Source organism: Physella acuta, unplaced genomic scaffold (assembly GCF_028476545.2).
Source record: "Physella acuta isolate Inbredline_101_S28 unplaced genomic scaffold, ASM2847654v3 ptg001703l, whole genome shotgun sequence".
NCBI classification, from domain to species: domain Eukaryota; kingdom Metazoa; phylum Mollusca; class Gastropoda; family Physidae; genus Physella; species Physella acuta.
In genome coordinates this window covers 165324-187481 of record NW_026733216.1, presented here as the reverse complement: position 1 = coordinate 187481, position 22158 = coordinate 165324, and the positions used below count along the sequence as shown (strand labels likewise).

The 22158-nt window shown below is 37.6% G+C and overlaps 1 protein-coding gene across 2 annotated transcripts in view; it reads right to left on the bottom strand.

Moving 5' to 3' along the window:
- LOC131930024 (cytochrome P450 2C23-like) overlaps window positions 1–20600 on the bottom strand; it is a 28507-nt gene extending 7907 nt beyond the window's left edge. Inside the window, exons 1-2 of one of the 2 annotated variants that reach the window (XM_059286389.1) lie at window positions 20517–20600; window positions 2393–2652 (exon numbers count right to left, since the gene is read on the bottom strand). In XM_059286389.1, the coding sequence (XP_059142372.1) occupies window positions 2393–2627 (235 nt within the window). In that variant the 5' untranslated portion in view covers window positions 2628–2652; window positions 20517–20600. Of the gene's footprint in view, window positions 1–2392; window positions 2653–6307; window positions 6484–20516 lie in introns of those variants that run through there. The other variant, XM_059286388.1, reaches the window with a different exon arrangement.
- Window positions 20601–22158: the final 1558 nt, after the last annotated feature.

The following is a 22158-nucleotide window of genomic DNA, read 5'->3' as shown; positions in this document are numbered from 1 at the left end:
CAATCCATTTGCTTCTGTATGCTTGGGAGATTGTTGTCTGCCCTTGTATGCTAGGGACAATGGTATATGTATGCTAGGTATCTGTCACGTATGCTAGTGACAGTGTCAATGGAACGTTTGACAGTGACAGTGGTATCCGGCACATATGCTAGTGACAATGTTATCTGGCACATATGCTAGTGACAATGTTATCTGGCACATATGCTAGTGACAATGATATGTGGCACATATGCTAGTGACAATGTTATCTGGCACATATGCTAGTGACAATGATATGTGGCACATATGCTAGTGACAATGATATCTGGCACATATGCTAGTGACAATGTTATCTGGCACATATGCTAGTGACAATGATATGTGGCACATATGCTAGTGACAATGTTATCTGGCACATATGCTAGTGACAATGTTATCTGGCACATATGCTAGTGACAATGATATGTGGCACATATGCTAGTGACAATGTTATCTGGCACATATGCTAGTGACAATGTTATCTGGCACATATGCTAGTGACAATGATATGTGGCACATATGCTAGTGACAATGATATGTGGCACATATGCTAGTGACAATGATATCTGGCACATATGCTAGTGACAATGTTATCTGGCACATATGCTAGTGACAATGATATGTGGCACATATGCTAGTGACAATGATATGTGGCACATATGCTAGTGACAATGTTATCTGGCACATATGCTAGTGACAATGTTATCTGGCACATATGCTAGTGACAATGATATGTGGCACATATGCTAGTGACAATGATATCTAACACGTATGCTACCTACTGACAGTTTTATCTGGCATGTATGCTATTGACAATGATATCTACCACGTTTTATCTGGCATGTATGCTATTGACGATGGTCTCTGCCACTATATGAGAGAGACAATGGTATCTGCCACATACGCTAGTGACAATGTTATCTGGCACGTATGCTAGTAACAATGACACGCATACTAGTGTCCGTTATATATGACACGTATACTAGTGACAATGTTATCTGGCACATAGGCTAGTGACAGCTTTATCTAGCACATTGACAACGATATCCGGCACTTTTGCTAGAGACAATGGTCTCTGCCACTATATGAGAGAAGACACTTCCACATATCTTTGTCCACCAGCCATGTTTTATGACGCACGTACAGCAGACGATCACGAAGATTGTTTGATATCTGGCAGATCCACACTCCAGATAAATGTGAAGATGTCTCGAAAGATGAGCCAGATAGCTGGCTTAAGCTGCTCGACGCGAAGTAAATCAATCAAACAGTGGCGCATTGTTATGTTTTATTACAAGCTTTTATTTAACTCACTTCCTCTGTCTGTCTGTCTAGATCGAAACGCCCGAGCGAAATTTCGGACACTTCTAACTGACATATACGGTTCGTATTTGTTTAAGGTTTTATTCAAACCTTTGTGACGTTTAAGACGACCTTTAACCTCTGTTTAGTGGCTGGTGTGTCCGCGAAAAAACAACAACCCCAGAGTGATCGGGGGGGGGGGAATGTAAGCGTATACAGCTAGACTGGGGCCACATTTGGGAAGATGGTGTCCGAATCTTCAGTACTGGGAACCAGCCTACTGGACAATAAAATGTTGAATATATTATGTAAAAAATGTTCCGTCTTTTCTCATATTAAACACGCATTCGATAGAGATGTACGTAAATTTAAATTAACTTTATTGTAAAAATCAAAAACGTTTGTTAAAACCCCTACCGTCTTAATTTCCCGTGATAAATGACTACATTAGTACTATGATGGGGTCGGCGTGGTCGAGTCGGTAAAGCTCATGGTTGCTAAACCGAAAAGTCTCGAGTTCGAACCCTCGAGCAGATGAGGCTCGTTAGCTGGGGACAGCCACTCTTCTAGGAGAGACAACTCCAAAATTAAACAACTGCTGCCATGTAGGCTATGGAAGCAAATCCAAAAAGAAGAGCAGGCTGAAATCGGAGTCAATGGCCTCTATGGCGCATAACCAGTTGACACGTAACGCTTAATTGTGTTGGAGGCGTGGTCGAGTCGGCAAAAGCTCATGGTTGATAAATTCAAACAAAGTCTCAAGTTCAAACCCACTTGCAGATAAATCTCGATCCCCTTCAACACTAAATTAAGAACGAAGAAGAAGAGGAAAGAAGTACAATGATGTTATAACTTAAATAACCTCATTCAACGCTAAGTTGATATTTATACTATTTATACTAGAGTGTGGGCTAGTGTTAATATAAAGAGTTGGTCGAGGTTAAGGCTATTTTACTGTTGTGGTGAAATCGATGTCGATTTTTTTTTAAAAATCGATTTCATTCGTCACTTCTTTTCCCTTCTCGTCTACAAAAAGAACGTTCCTGTATAATAAATTTCTTGGAGCACTGACCTTGACCTATAGGTAAAGGACCTTCCGGTCTGCCCAGCATCAGCTCCCCCACCTCCCCCTCCATGTAGCCTTCAACCAGCTCGATGCTGTTGAAGTAGGCCATCTCCTGTAGCCCCATCCAGGTGCAGTAGAACGGACCGAACTCTTTCGTCCACTGGAGGCTGGTCCTGTGGTCTTTGTAGCTGAGTAAACTGCCCACAATGGGAAGTCCTTTCGGTCCTGGGGGGTAGGACATGATGTCCTCAGGTCATACGCTTACACTGCCAACAAAAAAGTGCATCCATTAATTAATTCACATTGTAGAGCTATTCGTATAGTTTACACAACTTTATCAGTCTCTGTACTTTGATAGACTTATTTTTTTGTACAGTTCTGTACTTTTCTCGCCAAATGTTTTTACTTCACTTTGGCCATGTAGGCCTACCTTACTAGCACAGTTTTGTTTTAGCTATATTATTTTCCATTAAAGTAAACATCGTAATGACTTGACTGCCACAGTAAAACTTACTTCATTAGTCTAAATTATATTTTACTATTCTCTACTTTGTTAGTCTAATTATATTGTCATAAGCAATTCTCTATTTTACTAAACTGCTTGTCATTAACTATTCCCTACTTTACTACAATGATTGTCTTTTTCTATTCCCTACTCTAATACGCTGATTGTCTTTAACTATTCCCTACTCTAATACACTGATTGTCTTTAACTATTCCCTACTTTACTACAATGGTTGTCTTTAACTGTTCCCTACTTTGCTAGTCTACTGTTAACTTTAACAACACTACATTTGCACTGAAGCCGAAACTCGGTGGGGGAATAATCTCCCCTTTATTTCTACCATTAATTAACATTTTTTCGACCCAAGATTTATCTCCCCTATGTTAGAGAGCAAGAACCATTTTTTCCCCCCATAGTTTACTACTATTACAGGACTTTAAATACTCGTTTTCTTTATGAATGAGAAGCCGAGTTTCTGTTTCACTAATACTTCAAAAACTTTAGGAAGTTGTTCATTTTAGTTCTTCACTACTTTCAAACATGCAGTAGAAAGTAGAAAGGGAGTCAACATCAGGGGTCAAGTGGGGGTCAAGTGGGGGTCAGAAAATGTCTCATGCACTCAAGGTTTTGGAGCACAATAGCAACAACTGCTCAGCAAAACGTGAGATATTGTGAGTAGTCTTAAATCAGAAGACAATAAAATTACGTGAGTCATTCAACACTTAAAAAACAATGCATGATGTTCAGTAAATAGCCCCCCCTCCGTCTTGTGTGTGCGTGTATGTGTGCGTGTCTGTGTGTGTGTATGTGTGTGTGTCTGTGTGTGTGTGTGTATGATGTTCAGTAAATTGAACCACCCCCCGTCTTGTTTGTGCGTGTATGTGTGTCTGTGTGTGTATGTGTGTGTATGATGTTCAGTAAATTGCCCCACCCCCGTCTTGTATGCCTTCACCCTCCCTCACTGCCCACCACAATATAATTTCTTCCGGACGAGCATTTTTTATAATATAAAACAAAATACAATAGTTACATTGTTGAAAGGGAAACACCCTAATCATATTTACGCCTATCATTGCTGGTTTATTTATAGCGAGCATATTTTTGCCATTTTATTTATAGATAACCTATGTTTTCTTGCAAAGTAAAAAGTAGAGAATCCTCTTTAGACCTGGTGATCCGTTGGTTGGGCAGATAAAGTAGAGTTCATATGTTTTTTACCCCGTCATATGAAGAGAAGGTGTGGTCAGCACTTTGCCCAGCCGCCTTTACTTTCCCAAACGTGAGTTAGGTTCTCATCAGAGCTGGGTGGACTCAATGATGTTCTAGTTACTTAAACCCGGATACGAACTCGAGGTTTTCTCTCTTAGGTCACGCTGTCCAGTACATGTTGACTTATATATCTCCTAAATTTGTTTCTGTCATTAGTGAAGAATCATTAGTGAAGAATCATTAGTGAAGAATCATTAGTGAAGAATCATTAGTGAAGAATCATTAGTGAAGAATGCCATTGCCTTTCGCTTCGGACAAAGATTCATTAGCTGACAATAATTACCTGTGTGGATAGTTTCACGAAATCATCAACACAATGCAATGCTAAAAATCTTAGTTAATAGCTCAACGTTTTAATAATTTTTAAATGACATAGGTCTTCTCATTTACAGTCTCGCTTTACACATTCAAGTGTATTATGTATTGCCAACTTTACAGTGTATTATGTAGTTCCAACTTAACATTGTATAATGTATTTCCAAATGTGTTTTTGTGTGAAAAACTCTTTTTGTTTCTAATCTTCCTTTCTTCTATATGACGTAGGTATACTTCTTTCAGGAGTTCTCAAAGTACACGTGTATGTACCCTCCCCTCCCAGACTAACACGGTATTTCTGTAGTGCTGGCCAAACTTCTTTTAAAACATTGTTCAGGAGAAAGAGAATTTAAGCATTTTCAAAATGTATGCACATTGCAAAAACAGAAAGCACCTTATGGGATTTCAAACATATGGTTTAATTACATTTAATATATATATATATATATATATATATATATATATATATATATATATATATATATATATATATATATATATATATATATATATATATATATATATATATATATATATATATATATATGTATATATATATATATATATATATATATATGTATATATATATATATATATATATATATATATATATATATATATATATATATATATATATATATATATATGCATAATTAGACTTCAGGAAAAGACAAAATGGGTTAATTACTAAGACAAAATGACCTCCCCTAAAATGGCAGGATGACCTCTCCTACCAACACAGTAGTCTCCCCTGAAGTGACCGGGTGACCTCTCATATCAGGACAATGACCTCCCCTAAAATTGCAGGATGACCTTTCAACAAAAAGCGAGGTCTCTACCACTAACACCCACTTCAGCATGGTTGTGTGAAACAGCGAGGACCAACATTTTATCAACAGCCAAAGTAAAATTGAAAACACGACGGTCTAGTTCAAACTACTAAGTTTTAATTTTAAAAGAGAAGGTATATTTTAACGACGAAGGTCTTTTAAATAACGGTATCGAATTTTAATGGTGGAGGTCACATTTTTTCCAAACAAGGTCTATGTTTAAGAGCCAAGGCCTAATTGAAAAGACGGATGTTTTGTTTTTAACACGGATGTTCTAATGTTTAAGATGGAGGACTAAATTTCAGTAGCTACGATCTATTATAACAACGAACAACGAATATTTAAAAGGTGAAAATCAAATATGTGTTCTAACACTGAAGTTTTATTGAAGCGTTTGGTGATTGCGTGGGGGTGGGGGTGGAGGGTGGTAGTGGAGGTATGGGGGGTTGTTAGGGTAGGACTGGGGCAGCCAGTGTTTCTTTAAGACTTTTTCTCCGGGGAAAGGACACTTGAAAATTTCGGGATGGGGGGGGGGGACTATTTTTATATAATTTCTATTTATTTCATTAAGGTGGGTAGGGGGTGGGAGGGTCGGTAAACGTGTTTCGGGGGAGGGGGGCGGGGTAGGTGGAGGCTGTCCCCTACCCCGGCATATAAATAAAATTATAATGTGCATGAGCTATATAATACAACACTGTATACGTGTACATAATCTATCTACTAACCTACCTACTTAACTGATGAGTCGGCATACGAATACGTAATTAACCTTCCCACCATAAGCAGGGTTAAACGAGAACGTATTTTTACAGCCGTGTAGTTAGCAATACAAATCTTATAAATTTACTTAAACACGTAAAACAGATTTAAACTAAAAATTTCTCAAAAGTTTAAGCTTCGTAGTAGATTGTAATTCATGTTAGTTAGCGGTGTAAACAGAAGCTTAAAGCAAAACACTACCAGATTGTAGGCCTATATGAAATGCTTAGAGCAAAAACTCACCAGATTTAGTGTTAGTGTTGAGCAGGATTGACCGAGTAGAGAGCGCTGCTCTCCAGACGATAAACCAGACTATTTTATTGTGACCGGTCTAGGTAGCAGATCCCAGTTCACATCGTCTGGTCTGTGTTAGAGTTACGCGCGGACTGCGTGGAGTAGCAGACATGAATGGACGTGAACGCCTGCTCTCAACTGCCGCGCGGGAAATGGTTCGGTGTTTATTTACGTAATGGAGTTTGAGTTATTTTCTCTCTGCACTCGAGAGATTCGCTGGCTTTATAAAAAGTATAATGCGACATTCAGAGCGACTTATGCATTTGTTATTATAGTAAGGGTTTCGAAAAGACATTTTCCCCTCAAGGGCGAGGTGGGGAGGGAGGGTTTATGTAAACTTTCTGTAGAGGGGTTGAAACTTTCCGGGGAGAAGCAGACACTACTAAAACCATTTATTTTGTATGTAAATTGTATCAGTGGCGGAACTAGAAAAAAAGGACCATCCCGCAAAAGATGTTTTAGCCCCCCCCCCCCATATATATATATATATATATATATATATATATATATATATATATATATATATATATATATACAAATAAAATACGAACATAGGACACTCATTGCTGGCCTGTTCGGGTTTTGAAAAAAAATGTTTAACTTACAACATCACGTTAAGTTTTTAAGTGTATTAATGTGTTTTGTGGAAATCAGCTTTATTTTTATTTCAGCTATAAGACCTCTAGGCGGTCAAAATAAAATAAAACATGAATGCTTTGTATAAGTAATGGTGTGTCGTGTTATGTTTATGTTTTTTGTATTTATGTTGTTGATTTTTTATACATTTTCTTTTTGTACAATGTCATTCTTTAGTAAGCATTTTATAAAAAAATATAATTAAGAGAAGTAATTGCTTTTTAATTAGTTTAGTACAAATCTATAAAAATGAGCTTATGAGCACCCCTATTTGACTATTTAAAAAAGGGAAATAAGTCATGAAAGTGGTTTGAACGTTTGCTTATCTTTGATAAGTTTGATTATAGGAGAAAGACTCTGCTTTCATTGTGGTTTAAAAACAGGGAAAAAGAATATACAATGGCGTGGGGTGGTGTCTATAGAATAAAGATAATCCAATCGCAGCTACGGTAATCATTTTACAAAACAACCATCAAGTCATAAAATGCAAGAACATTTTAAAAAATGTTTAACTATAAAAAAATATTATTATGGTCGGCTATGGGCCCCTAGATGGCGTGCCCCCCCCCCCCTGGGGTCTGGCGGCACTGTAGTTCCGCCCCTGAATTGTATGTTTTTTTCTATTTCGCCCGGAAAGGGGTGTTGTAAAAAAAGTGGGGGGGGGGGTAGTGGGTAAGAGATGCCAGAAAAAAATACTATTTACCGTGGAGGTATTTCTTAAAATGTTTCTATTTAAGAAAGGATGTCGTCAATAATTTACATAAAAAAACACACCTATTTAAGTGAGTGTTAGACTTTTGTAGCACTGGGCTAACTTCAGTGGACAGGGTTGATAGAAATGTAACATCGTGTACTTGTAGTTCTCAAGGACAAAAATACACGTTTAAAAACAAAACCATTTGCAAAATCGATAAATTATGAATTTTTTTTAGATCGTGTTTCAACGATGCCGTGTGATTTTACATGGCATGTGGGCATGTGGGGAATGTGTGTGTGGAGGTGGGGGGGGGGGGGGGAAGGTTAGGTTTAGAAGACGTAAGGCGGCAGAGGAAAAGACGGTAAACATTTGATAAATAATCCAGCTCATGACTTAAGAACTCTAAGTAGCAATGCCATTTGTAATTATGTAATCCTATTCTTGACTTAAGACCCCTTAATAGCAATGCCATTTGTAATTATGTAATCCTATTCTTGACTTAAGACCCCTTAATAGCAATGCCATTTGTAATTATGTAATCCTATTCTTGACTTAAGACCCCTTAATAGCAATGCCATTTGTAATTATGTAATCCTATTCTTGACTTAAGACCCCTAAATAGCAATGCCATTTGTAATTATGTAATCCCATTCTTGACTTAAGACTCCTTAATAGCAATGCCATTTGTAATTATGTAATCCTATTCTTGACTTAAGACCCCTTAGTAGCAATGCCATTTCTAATTATGTGCCTCGTGATATTCCCGTTAAGTTGTTTGTCTTGTGAATCAACTGGTACGTGTAGGGTTGTTTGTATACGTATTTGGTTGAAATTCCAGTCACCTACAGCCACAGGGAGCGGCGTGGTCGAACTATAGAGCACATTATAAAAGCTCATCAATGGGATTGAACACACGGTTTTGATATACTTATATATATATATATATATATATATATATATATATATATATATATATATATATATATATATATATATATATATGTATATATTATATATATATAATTATATATATATATATATATATATATATATATATATATATATATATATATATATATATATATATATATATATATATATATATATATATATATATACATATATAAATAAATATATATATATATATATATATATATATATATATATATATATATATATATATATATATATATATATATATATATATATATATATACATATATAAATAAATATATATATATATATATATATATATATATATATATATATATATATATATATATATATATATATATATATATAAGAGAGAGCGAGAATGCAGTGCTAACACAATACTTAAAATGCTAACGTGCAAGTCCGAAGTGAACTCAACTAACACTGAACTAAATGCACTGAGTGCTACACAAAGAGCCTTTCTTGTCTACCTTTCCTACCCTCTTTTACCTTAACCCCCAGTCTCAACTTTAACCCTTCTTTTCTACCCTCGTTAACAATAAACCAATCGGCCCGCTAATCAAAAGGATTAGCGCCCTGGCTGAACCTGACGTACCAACATATAAACACACACACACACAGATACACACACATAGTTTATCGTCTTGAACAGGTAACAATACACACACATATGGACCTTTATCCACATATACACCATGTAATCAAACACACACAAAAACACACAAACACATACACACAACATGAACCTCACACCTATGAATACTATGCCACGCCTAAAGACCACACACATTGTATATCGTCTAGAACAGGTAATAATACACACACATATGAACCTTTATGCACATATACACCATGTAATCAAACACACACACACACATACACACACACAAACCTCACACCTATGAATACTTTGCCACGCCACAAGACCACACACATTGTATATCGTCTAGAAATGGTAACAATACCCACACATATGGACCTTTATACACATACACTATGTAACCAAACACACACACATAAACACACACACACAGATACACACACATTGTATACCGTCTAGAGCAGGTAACAATACACACACACATATGGACCTTTATCCACATATACACCATGTAATCAAACACACACACATAAACACACACACACAGATACACACACATTGTATACCGTCTAGAGCAGGTAACAATACACACACACATATGGACCTTTATCCACATATACACCATGTAATCAAACACACACACATAAACACACACACACAGATACACACACATTGTATACCGTCTAGAGCAGGTAACAATACACACACTTATGGACATTTATCCACATATACACCATGAAATCAAACACACACACACATAAACACACACACGTACACACAACATGAACCTCACACATATGAATACTATGCCACGCCACAAGACCCCACACACTGTCCGTATATAACAAGGGACAACAGCTGTTATGATAGATTATAAATATCTATCATGGTGTCTCCACCTCTCCCCCCTTCTTGCTACCCCACAGGTAACGGTACACACCTGGACCTGAGTCCGGCGGTATTGTAAGGCTGACCGGGCCTCGACCTCAGACTGCGGTCGTGAGGGCGGAGCCTGAGTCATGTGACCTGTAGGGTAGGGACGCTACAGTCCGGTCACTCTACCTTCTCCCCTCTTCGGAGGTACACGTTTATTTTGGTGCTTAGGCACTAGCCATTATTACATTATAATTATTTTGGTGCTACGGCACTTGTTCTCCTCGGAGAAATTAAACGTACGTTTGGCAACGTGTGTAGAGGATTGTGTGGCTTCTTTGGAAGGTAATTAACACTTACTTTTATTAGCTGTAATGTTATAATACTAATTAATAAGTATGGAATGAATATAAAACAATGTATGAATGAAAAGCATATTTTCTAGTAATGTTTATTGTAGGCCTTATGTAAGGTGAATGTAAATGTATTATCTTGGTAACAATTGTAAACTTGTATGTGTCTGAATGAATGTGTATATCACACATATGTTAGGAAGTTGTCACATGTATTTTACAGCCGGCCAGCTTGGGGCTGAAACTTAGACAGTACAGAGGTCGGTGTGTGAGCAAGCGTGACCACGCCGCCCTGAAGACCAGTCACCCATTCCAGGCTACTCCAAGTTGTATTAGTACTACTATATCAATAATTAATGCATTAAAAGTTAAATGATTGTCAAACTGAGTTAATTACTTAGTCATAATTTTAAACATTTTCACTGAGCCAAATATCGGCAGTCAGTCAATAATAATAACCTAACATTAATAAACGCACAACACTAATTATTAAGGGACCTCTTGTCCAACGAGACAAACCCTAGACTAAACTAGTCATTCTGTAGCTGCGGCTATATTTATTTATGTGCGGTATGACTCGCTAGAGCATATTTGCCACATTGGGGGCTCGTATCAAAGCTAGATTTTTTTTTAAATATATATAAATACTGGTACATTTTTATCATATATATATAATTATATATATAAAGGTAGAATTTAATTTTAATTTAATTTTGTTACTTTTTATGCCACAATTAGAATACAATTGTACATCCTTTACTAGTAATTACTTATAGTTTTCAGATTGTTAAAGTCAAAGTTAGGCCTAGCTCTACCCACCCTTGATACCACCCAGCTAACTTCCCAGGGTGACTCAGAGCGACCACTGCAGTTTCGGTAAGTGTCTCTTGTTCAGGCAAGTTCAGATACTGTCAGTGCTCTACATTAATTTTTTTTTAAAAATACAGCTAACACTAGTTGGGTACCCTGATCAGTGACCACCCTACCATTCCCCCTGTACAAAGGTATCCTACTCTTGACCTAAAGTTGACCGGACGCCATGGCATCCTACCAGGCTACGCAGCGGTCACAGCTAGAGATAAAGCGGGAGGGGGAGGCGTTAGGTTACGCGGGGACAAAGCTGTTAAAATGGGTCAGGGATGAGGTGGACGCCGAACGGGCTAGGGTAGACAGGGAACGAGAATTTAAACAAGCAGAGTGGGCTAGGGACAAGGAAAAAGAGGAGCGTCAAATTCAGCTGTTAGAGTTGGAAATTAAACGAATAGAGTTAGCGAATCGTAGCAACGAGTATGTGGGGAAGGGGGAGGAGCAAATAGGTGTCGGATCATCGAAGGTAACACTACCAAAGTTTGATGGGGTGGCCGATCACCTAGACTTTTTTCTCCTTCGTTTTGAAGAAGAGGCTAGGCAAAACAGATGGAGGCAAGACTGCTGGAGTAATGAGCTCAGCAAATTAATGCCGGCAGAACTATTGCCAGTGTGCTTTATGGGACACAGAGCGGAAGCAAAAGCTTCCTACGAGGAGGTAAAAACTGCTCTATGTCGTCACTTTCATCTAACAGCACAGGGATATAGGCAAAAGTTTTACGCCATATCACCTGAGGCTAATGAGTCTATTGTTGCTTATAGCAACAGAGCAAAACATTACCTTACTCGGTGGGTGGACTTGTCAAAAATCGACAAGTCATTTGAAGCCCTCCGTGATTTGATGGTGGTAGATAAATTACTACACACTGTCAACGAGGACGTGGTCAATTTCATCACTGAGAGAAATGACCTAAATCTGGACTTGGTATTAACCCAAGCCGACAATTACATGATAGCGCATCCAGATAAAAACCTAGCACGTATAAAGCATATAACTAAACCAATAGCACACGTAGATCTAGATGACAAAGTTAACAATCAGCCCAAGTCGTGCGCTTTCTGTTTTAAAAGGGGACACAACACGGACGATTGTTTCCACCTGAAGCGTTACACGAGTGAGAATGCCGGGTCACGGAGCGAGGGTCACACTGACCGCCAGCCATACTCGGGTCCGGTCAGAAATAACGCCTACCCCGCAGCTGCTGTCAGCAGGGGAAGGGGAGGCTATGGTAGCGCAGCGGTGGGCCAGGTTAGCTCTGGCAACCCTTTTGTTAGCCATCAGGCAGAAGAACAGCTATTGGCAATGTCGGACAAAGATATAATAGGTGACAGAAAGCATTTTGATCAAAGAAGGGATCCTCAGTTAGGTCTTTCGAGGGGGACATAGAATCTAAGAGAGGAAATATAGTTGATGGTGAAGTTAATGGTGAAAAGGTTAAGGTATTAAGAGATACCGGGTGTAGTATTATTGGTTGCAGAGAATCGTTGAGTAACGGACAAAACAATAACGACACCGTTACTTGTACTTTATTTGATGGTAGAAAAGTGGTTTATAAAGTGGGATGGATTAGAATCAAATCTCCATATTTTACCGGGTGCACTAAAGCGGCGCTCCTGAAAGACCCGCCCGTGGACTTAATAATTGGTAACGTGAGTGGGGCGACGATGGGTGATAACCTAGACGTAGCAGCCGCCCTCGTAACAAAGGCACAAACTAAGAAAGTAACAAAAAAGAATGACATTACAAGATTCATCGCTGAATTTGACGTGACTGTCGAACAGTTCAAACAAATGCAGACAAAAGACGAAACGTTAGCTAAGACTAAATTATTCGCTCAGACTAAACTAGACCATCACGGACCCTCTCAGTTTTATTTTAACAGCGATGGACTGCTGGTGAGACGTTACGCTGACGGGCAGGGCGTCGAGTGGGATCAATTGGCTGTACCTAAACCGCTGCGGCAGGTGGTACTTGACCTGACCCACAGCAACAAGCGGTCAGCTCATGTGGGCGTGGCCAAAATGGAAGCTCGAATCTTAGAGCATTTTTGGTGGCCTGGCTTATCAAAGTCAGTATCCTACCATTACAAGACATGCAATGTTGGTCACAAGAAAACTAAGGTGGGCGCAATCACTGACCACAAAAATAAATCGCAAAATAATCATAAACACTGGGACTCATTTAGAGACAGAATAAAAACCAGTGCAATAAAACTAAAAGCTACAGCTAATACTTATGCTCCAAAGAAAAGACATATTGCTCCAATGATAAATAACATTGTGTATGACGGTTATAAAAATTATAACAAAGCCTATAGGCCACCTTACTAAAAACAAGAATAGCCTGACAATCAATTCTGAACCAATGCCTGTAACAAAAGACTTACGGAAATGTAGGTGGTCAGAACGGTCACAATACCACGCTAGATAGACAATTCTATATAAATGTATATTTACATAAAATGCATTTGTTATCGTGTTTTATTTCAGTTGATATATTACATGTTTAGTTAACATGATGAATGTATACTTATTTTACATGTCTTTGCATTTGTTTCATAGAGCACCCACTTTCAATGTAGGGTCTACTAAGCACAGCTATTCAATTGAATGTACCAAGTAAACACTTTTAAATATAGTTATACTACTCATCATTTCTTTTGGACATAGGTGTCATTACATATATGATAGTCCTACTTATATATGTAGTTAAAATTTATTACTTTTAGCGGTGTAAACGCTTTTGATTTCCTTGATTTTTATGTAATACAGTTGTATAATGTGATCGTACTGTAACCTTTTATTTTACACAATGACAAAATGTATGGTATGTAAGGATTTAATATGAAAAGTGTGTTTAGGTTGCGCTAAAGGTGTGCTTTCAGCAAACCATTATCGCGGGGAGGGGGATGTTATGATAGATTATAAATATCTATCATGGTGTCTCCACCTCTCCCCCCTTCTTGCTACCCCACAGGTAACGGTACACACCTGGACCTGAGTCCGGCGGTATTGTAAGGCTGACCGGGCCTCGACCTCAGACTGCGGTCGTGAGGGCGGAGCCTGAGTCATGTGACCTGTAGGGTAGGGACGCTACAGTCCGGTCACTCTACCTTCTCCCCTCTTCGGAGGTACACGTTTATTTTGGTGCTTAGGCACTAGCCATTATTACATTATAATTATTTTGGTGCTACGGCACTTGTTCTCCTCGGAGAAATTAAACGTACGTTTGGCAACGTGTGTAGAGGATTGTGTGGCTTCTTTGGAAGGTAATTAACACTTACTTTTATTAGCTGTAATGTTATAATACTAATTAATAAGTATGGAATGAATATAAAACAATGTATGAATGAAAAGCATATTTTCTAGTAATGTTTATTGTAGGCCTTATGTAAGGTGAATGTAAATGTATTATCTTGGTAACAATTGTAAACTTGTATGTGTCTGAATGAATGTGTATATCACACATATGTTAGGAAGTTGTCACATGTATTTTACAGCCGGCCAGCTTGGGGCTGAAACTTAGACAGTACAGAGGTCGGTGTGTGAGCAAGCGTGACCACGCCGCCCTGAAGACCAGTCACCCATTCCAGGCTACTCCAAGTTGTATTAGTACTACTATATCAATAATTAATGCATTAAAAGTTAAATGATTGTCAAACTGAGTTAATTACTTAGTCATAATTTTAAACATTTTCACTGAGCCAAATATCGGCAGTCAGTCAATAATAATAACCTAACATTAATAAACGCACAACACTAATTATTAAGGGACCTCTTGTCCAACGAGACAAACCCTAGACTAAACTAGTCATTCTGTAGCTGCGGCTATATTTATTTATGTGCGGTATGACTCGCTAGAGCATATTTGCCACAACAGCCATAATGTTCGATTGTGTTTAACAACAGGGGCTCTTTTATTAATTGCATTTTTACACTGTCTATGGGGGTGGGGGTACAGGGGCAGCTGGATTTTAGCGACTGTCTGTTAAGTGGAAAGGAGGGAGGGGGGTTAGGAGGGGGGAGTCGAAACATCATACTATTAAAAAAATGATTTTCAATAGAATCCATTACGCGATGGGTAGATATTTGTGTTATTATTATAAGAGGTGAATATCATTCGTATTGCAAAAAATTTAGAAAAATCGGTTTTCAAGAGTAATTTTAGCGGAACCGGTAGATATTTGTGATAGTATTGTAATATTGTGGGGGGGGGGGGGGGGGGGAGAAGGTGGGGCTTTTTGTGACGATGTGTGACGATATTTATAATAGATTGACGACAGAAGCCTGTGGTTGTATATAACACGTTTAATTGGGTCTAACTACCACGATGGTAATACACAGAGAGGACTGAAGGAAGTAGACAAGGGACATCACTCAAGATAACAATATTATAAATATAACTAATACAGAAGAGTGAGTTCCCTTGACCTCACAATTATTTCAATCTATTACATCCCTTTACCCTTAGAACACAATAACACATCTCTCAATAGAACAATTGATAGTATCCTAAAATCACCAATTATATTGTAACATGAACATTATGGTAGATTACATCCTTACAAACAATGCACAATATGCCACAACATAATCAAGATACAAAACAATGATGTCAAAGTCCTTTTGACCTTTAAAATCATAGGTCTAACTTATTTGGGACTTTGATTGTCCTGCTTGACCTTCTCAGTGGCTTCTGATTTGGTGACTCAAGATTCTGACCATCTGGATTCTCTATCTCAGGAGGTCTAGGATTTAAATCATTAACTCCAGAATTTACATTTTCTGACTCCAGACAACTTGGTTCACTCATATCAACAGAACTTGGTTGTGGAACAAACTGAGTTGGTGTGAACTGATCAGATTTGGTGGGATTGACAAATTCACACTTATTATCTGCACAAGTTATTTTTAACTTTATAAGACACAGGTCCTGTACATTGAACAATTTGACCTGGTATCCATTTTTCCTTTCTCCCATAATTTCTTAGATACACATTCTCATTAACACCAAATTCTCTTTCAATGACTGTCTTGTCATGATCTAATGGAACTATTTTTGAATTGGCATCTGAAAGTATTAAATGGCAAAAAATCTTTTTTTTTTTCTTTTGATGTTACCCTTTTAGTTTCTTTAAGTGCTGCTGATGTTAGCACAGTTGTTTGATGATCACATTCCTTCTTACTAATGTATTTGAAATTGCCATATCACCATAATCATTTATTAAGTTACAAATACTTTGTTTAGGCAACTCTGACTGATAATGGACTGCATCTTCTCCATCTTTTAGACTATCTTCACAAAGGTTTTTATTTCTTATTTTATATGGCCTTAAGTCATCATTCACAGACTCTTCAGGCCAACCATTCTTACAGTGCTCATATACTTTTATTAAGCACTCATCTTTTTGTGTTTCTCTTTTAATATCATTCACATTTATATTGGAGTTATCCATGATAGTGAAGAGAACAAATACATCTTCTGGTACATAGCTCAGGCTTTGGTTTTTTAAAGGTAATCTACTAAGACTATCTGCACTATTCTCAGATCCAGGTTTGTATTTCAATTCATAATTGTATGCAGTTAGTGTGATAGCCCATCTTTGAATTCTTGGTGAGGCATGCTCAGGTAGGGTTTTGTTTTCTCCAAATAAACCTAGCAATGGTTTATGATCTGTAAAGATGGTGAACTTCCTACCAAACAGAAACTTATGAAATTTCTTAACACCAAAAATGATGCCTAAGCCTTCCCTATCTAACTGAGAATAATTTTTCTCAGCCTGATTCAAAGATCTACTGGCAAAAGCAATGGGTCTGTCACCCTTCTCATCCATGTGGGACAAGACTGCTCCTACACCATCTGGTGAAGCATCACATGTTAATATAAGTCTTTTCCCTGGGTCATAGTGAGTTAGTAAGGTGTCAGCAGACAAAGCCTCTTTTGCTGTATTAAAAGCAGCTTCTTGTTGTTTACCCCAGTGCCAAGTTGCATTTTTTTGTAGCAGCTTGTACAGTGGTGATAGTTTACCAGACAGATTTCCTATGAACTTTGCATAGTAATTTATCAAGCCCAAAAAAGCTCTTAGTTGTTGGGTATTTTCAGGTTTTGGTGCTTCTTTAATGGCTTTTGTTTTCTCAGGTTGAGGTCTGATGCCTTGTTTGCTTAATATATAACCAAGAAAACTAATTTCTGTCAACATGAATTGACATTTATCTTTGTTTATCTTTAAACCTTTTTCACCAACAATTTTCAAGACTTTATCAAGTGTTTTAAGATGTTCAGTGTCATTCTTACCAGTTATGTACACATTGTCAAAGTACACACAAACATTTGGAATGTCCTTAAAAATACTGTCCATGACAGCTTGGAAAATTCCAGGGCTGGATGATATGCCAAAACATAGCCTTTCATATTGGTAGAGTCCTTTATGTGTGTTTATTGTCGTATAGACTTTTGAATCTGGATGCAGTTCTAGTTGAGTGTAAGCATGACTAAAGTCTAATTCAGTGAATTGGTCTCCTCCTGCCAAATTCAAAGAAATTTCCTCAATGTTAGGTATAGGGTACCTATTTAGCTCTATTTGCTTATTCAGTGTAGTTTTATAATCTCCACAAATTCTTATAGAACCATCCTTCTTTAACACTGGCACAATGGGTGTCGCCCAATCGGAATAGTCTACCTTCTTTATAATGCCATTAGATTCCAATCTACTTAGCTCATTTTCAATTTTATTCCTCATTGCATAAGGTGGAACTCTAGCTTTGCAGTATCTTGGATTTGTATCTTTAATGCTTAACTTCACTGTTCTATCATTTAGTAAACCTGAATTACCAAAAACACATTTATTTTCAGATATAACTTTATCTAGTGAAGTAAGACTAGATTCTTTTACATTCTTCAATGAACAAATACTCTCCCAATTTAACTTAAGATCACTTAACCAGTTCCTACCTAGTAATGGCGGTCCATTTCCTTCAACCACAAGAAGAGGAAGTTTAACACTTTGACCATTATAACTTACATGAACCATACACTCTCCTATTACCGGAACATTGTCACCAGTGTATGTTGTTAAACACTTGTGACATGGCTGTAGAGGCACTGATCCTCCTGTGACAGCGTCAAACTCTTTCTTTGTTATGACTGTTAGAGATGCTCCAGTGTCAAGTTGGAAGCTGATGCTCTTACCGTTGATATTAACTTGTACATTGATGGGAGCATGACTTATTGATTTAACAGAGAACAGGTTGAAATCCGGCTGCAAATCAATTTGAGCATTTTCACAGGTAGAGTGGTTCATTGGTTGGGTTAGGTAGTCTTGGTGAGAGTTAACATAGTGCTGCTTTTGGTTGCGGTACTGTCTTGACTGGCTAGATTTAGCGACAGACGAAGACTTTGCAAAGCAGGCCTTAGCAATGTGACCTTGCTTACCGCACTTATAACAAGTTGCTAACTTGAACTTGCATCGATGAGATGCATGGGGACCTTTGCATCGATGACATTTTTGATAATTATTACTAGATTTAGATCTAGGATTTGAACGAGCAGGCTGTTTAGCATAAGTTGGAATGCTCTGATGGGGTTGATGTTTATTGACTAACCTGCTGTTTACTGCATGGATCTCTGAAGGTGCTAAAGATCTCGCCGCATCTGATGACTGCTGGAATGACATTGCAAGTTGTATTGCTTTTTCCAATTTTAGATCTGACTCGAGCAGCAACTTTCTTTGAATATCAGGGCTGTTTACACCTGTCACAAACTTTTCACATAGTCTGTCAGACAGCGTATCGCCGAATTCACAAAATCTACTTAAATGACGTAAAGCAGCAACATATTCTGATATTGACTCGTTTGGTTGACGAGTCCTACTGTCAAATCTAGCTCTACATAAAAACTTTGATGGGGTAGGCGCATGGTGGTCTGTTAGCAATTTGCTCAGCTCGTTAAAGCTCTTGGTAGTTAGACTGGCTGGTGCGCATAAGTCTTTTAGTAGCCTAAATTGTTGAGGCCCTATGACTGTTAACAAAACAGCTCTCTTTTTGGCTTCTATCGTCACGTCGTTAGCTTCTAGGTAAAAGCTTAACCTCTCTAGGTAATCTTGAATGATTTCATCATTCGCATCAAATTCTTTTATTTGGCCATACAGCGCCATAATTCTAGAAATAATTAGCTAATAAGCTCTAGCAAACCTCTTTTTTGCGTAAGTAGGTGCTCTTTCTAGTAGATGTTTATCCTACGTCGCCAGTTATAATAGATTGACGACAGAAGCCTGTGGTTGTATATAACACGTTTAATTGGGTCTAACTACCACGATGGTAATACACAGAGAGGACTGAAGGAAGTAGACAAGGGACATCACTCAAGATAACAATATTATAAATATAACTAATACAGAAGAGTGAGTTCCCTTGACCTCACAATTATTTCAATCTATTACAATATTAACATGGCGGTAGTGACGTTATTTACGTGACGGTCGACGCCTAAACATATTAACAAAGCATTTTAAGGGTTGATCTATGCTACCAAGAACCGACATTGGGTGGTGATGGTAATATAATAGCCATTCAAGTTGTTGGGTGTTGTTGATGTTAGGGGTGATGATGTTGTAAGCACTTAATTCTTTTAAATGGTTCAATAATATGAACAACAAAACAACTTTCGGTGGATTTCAATAAAATGACAACAGTAGACACTGAAAAAAAATACCCTCTATCATTTGGTGTCGGATAATGCCACAGCAGTAGAATTTAAAAATAAAAAATTGGTCGTAGCTCTCTTGTACTAAACTAGATCTATATACATTTATTAGTAACTATTTTATGTCACCGCTAACGCTAATCCTAATCCTAGCTCTATTTTATGTCAAAGCTAACTCTAATCCTAGCTCTATTTTATGTCAACGCGAACGCTAACTCTAATTCTAATCCTAGCTCTATCTCAAGTACTAGCCTAGCCCTAACACAATGTTTACGATTTAAATTACGTTGAAACTGGTTAAACAGAACTAGATATCTACTAACTACTAAACACACCTCTTTTCAGAAGAGTCTATTGCTAGACACTGGTAGCACGAATCATCTAATGCTCCATCGTGTAAAGTGTAGTATATTAGTATAATGCGAGTAGGGCCTACAGTAGCATATAAAGTTGAATGAACACAACACAATACGAACCTGCGTGTAGATCCTAGGCTTGTTGAATGTACAACCTTCTCACCGAGCCAAACAAAAGCTTTCGTATGAGTGTGAACGATCTGTTTACTACCAGCTGAAATATAAGAGGAGGGGGGGGGGGAGGGGGGATACACAGGGGGCATGACCTCTGACCTGCCAGTTTGTTGAACGCGGGTCAGGGAATTAAAAAAAAAAGGTTTCACGCTGAAAACGGTATCGTATGGTTTATTCAGTAGGACAGTATCGAAGTTATGTTTCTGTTGGTATCGCTATTTTTATAACCCTAAACTAACACAAGTTTAAGCTTTTTCTGTCATTTATCGTTATATATGTAGTCTTCGCCTTAACCTTAAACCCACGGCTTTATTGCTGATCCTAAACACAACACTAACAACAATAATTGCTTAAAAATTAGTCGAGACAGTATTACGTCCCTTTGAAAAACAGCTGGTATTCTTGATGTTTATATGTGTGCTTTTTGTTAATTAATGAGGCATGACGTTATCAAAGTTGACACATGAAAAGGTGAGGACAAGATGAAGATGTATAGCTGTCATAATAGGCTGTCAGTGAACTTGTGTCTGTGTAGCGTGTTCACAATTTTACATTTTTACTTTCTCGTATATACGAAGTATAGAGAAAGTATTGTAATCGTGCACAAAAATCACTTGAAATTTTAACAATTTTCACCGTATTACACCTCAGTCCTTCATCACATCCGAAGTATAGAGGACTTATTTTAATCGGGCAAAAATTATCAATCCAGATTTATCAAAATTAAGAGGTTTTATGCGTAATCCAGTCTGAAAAACTGGGCTTTGCAATTCTGTCCGTATGTCTGTGTGTCTGTGTGTGTGTGTCTGTCTGTCCGTGTGTAAACACGATTACTTGAGTAAAGTTTGTGATTATGCGTGTTTTGTTTAGGCGCTCGCTAAATAAAACGCGGAATCTTACTTGTATTATTTTATATACCTACAACTGACAATTTGTAGAATCTAGTTCACCCCTCTAAGTTAGCAGATGGTTAGTTGTAAGATTAATTAAGTTTCCCGGTATTTTTTAAACGCCATTATCAATTTACTCTCAATTTATGTCGGTAAATATGTTCAACAAGAGGTGATCTCATGTGTGAAAGACATGACCTAGTTAGGCGCGACTGTAGGCACTAAATGACCTATTTGTAGATACCAACTACTGCGTTTATCTCATTTAATACGCTAGCACTGTTAGCAGACGTCTAGCAGCAGATAAACCAGTGACTATAACTTTAGCAGACAACTAGTTAGCAAAAGATGCGCACTATACATACATACATACACACACACACACGCATATATATATATATATATATATATATATATATATATATATATATATATATATATATATATATATATATGTAACTAGGGGAAGTTACCAGAGACATAAGAACGCAGTACAGCGCTGTCAACTTTGACATGACTGATGTAATAACGCAGGTGTTGGCTGATAACGATCAGAAAGCCAAGGCGTAGTATTTTGGGAAGCGATACGATAAGAACGCAATACGGTCTGTCAACTTTGATGTGACAGGATGCAGATGTTTTATTAATCGGACTGTATGACAGAAGCGGCGTAATTAACATTCTGATGCAACGATTAG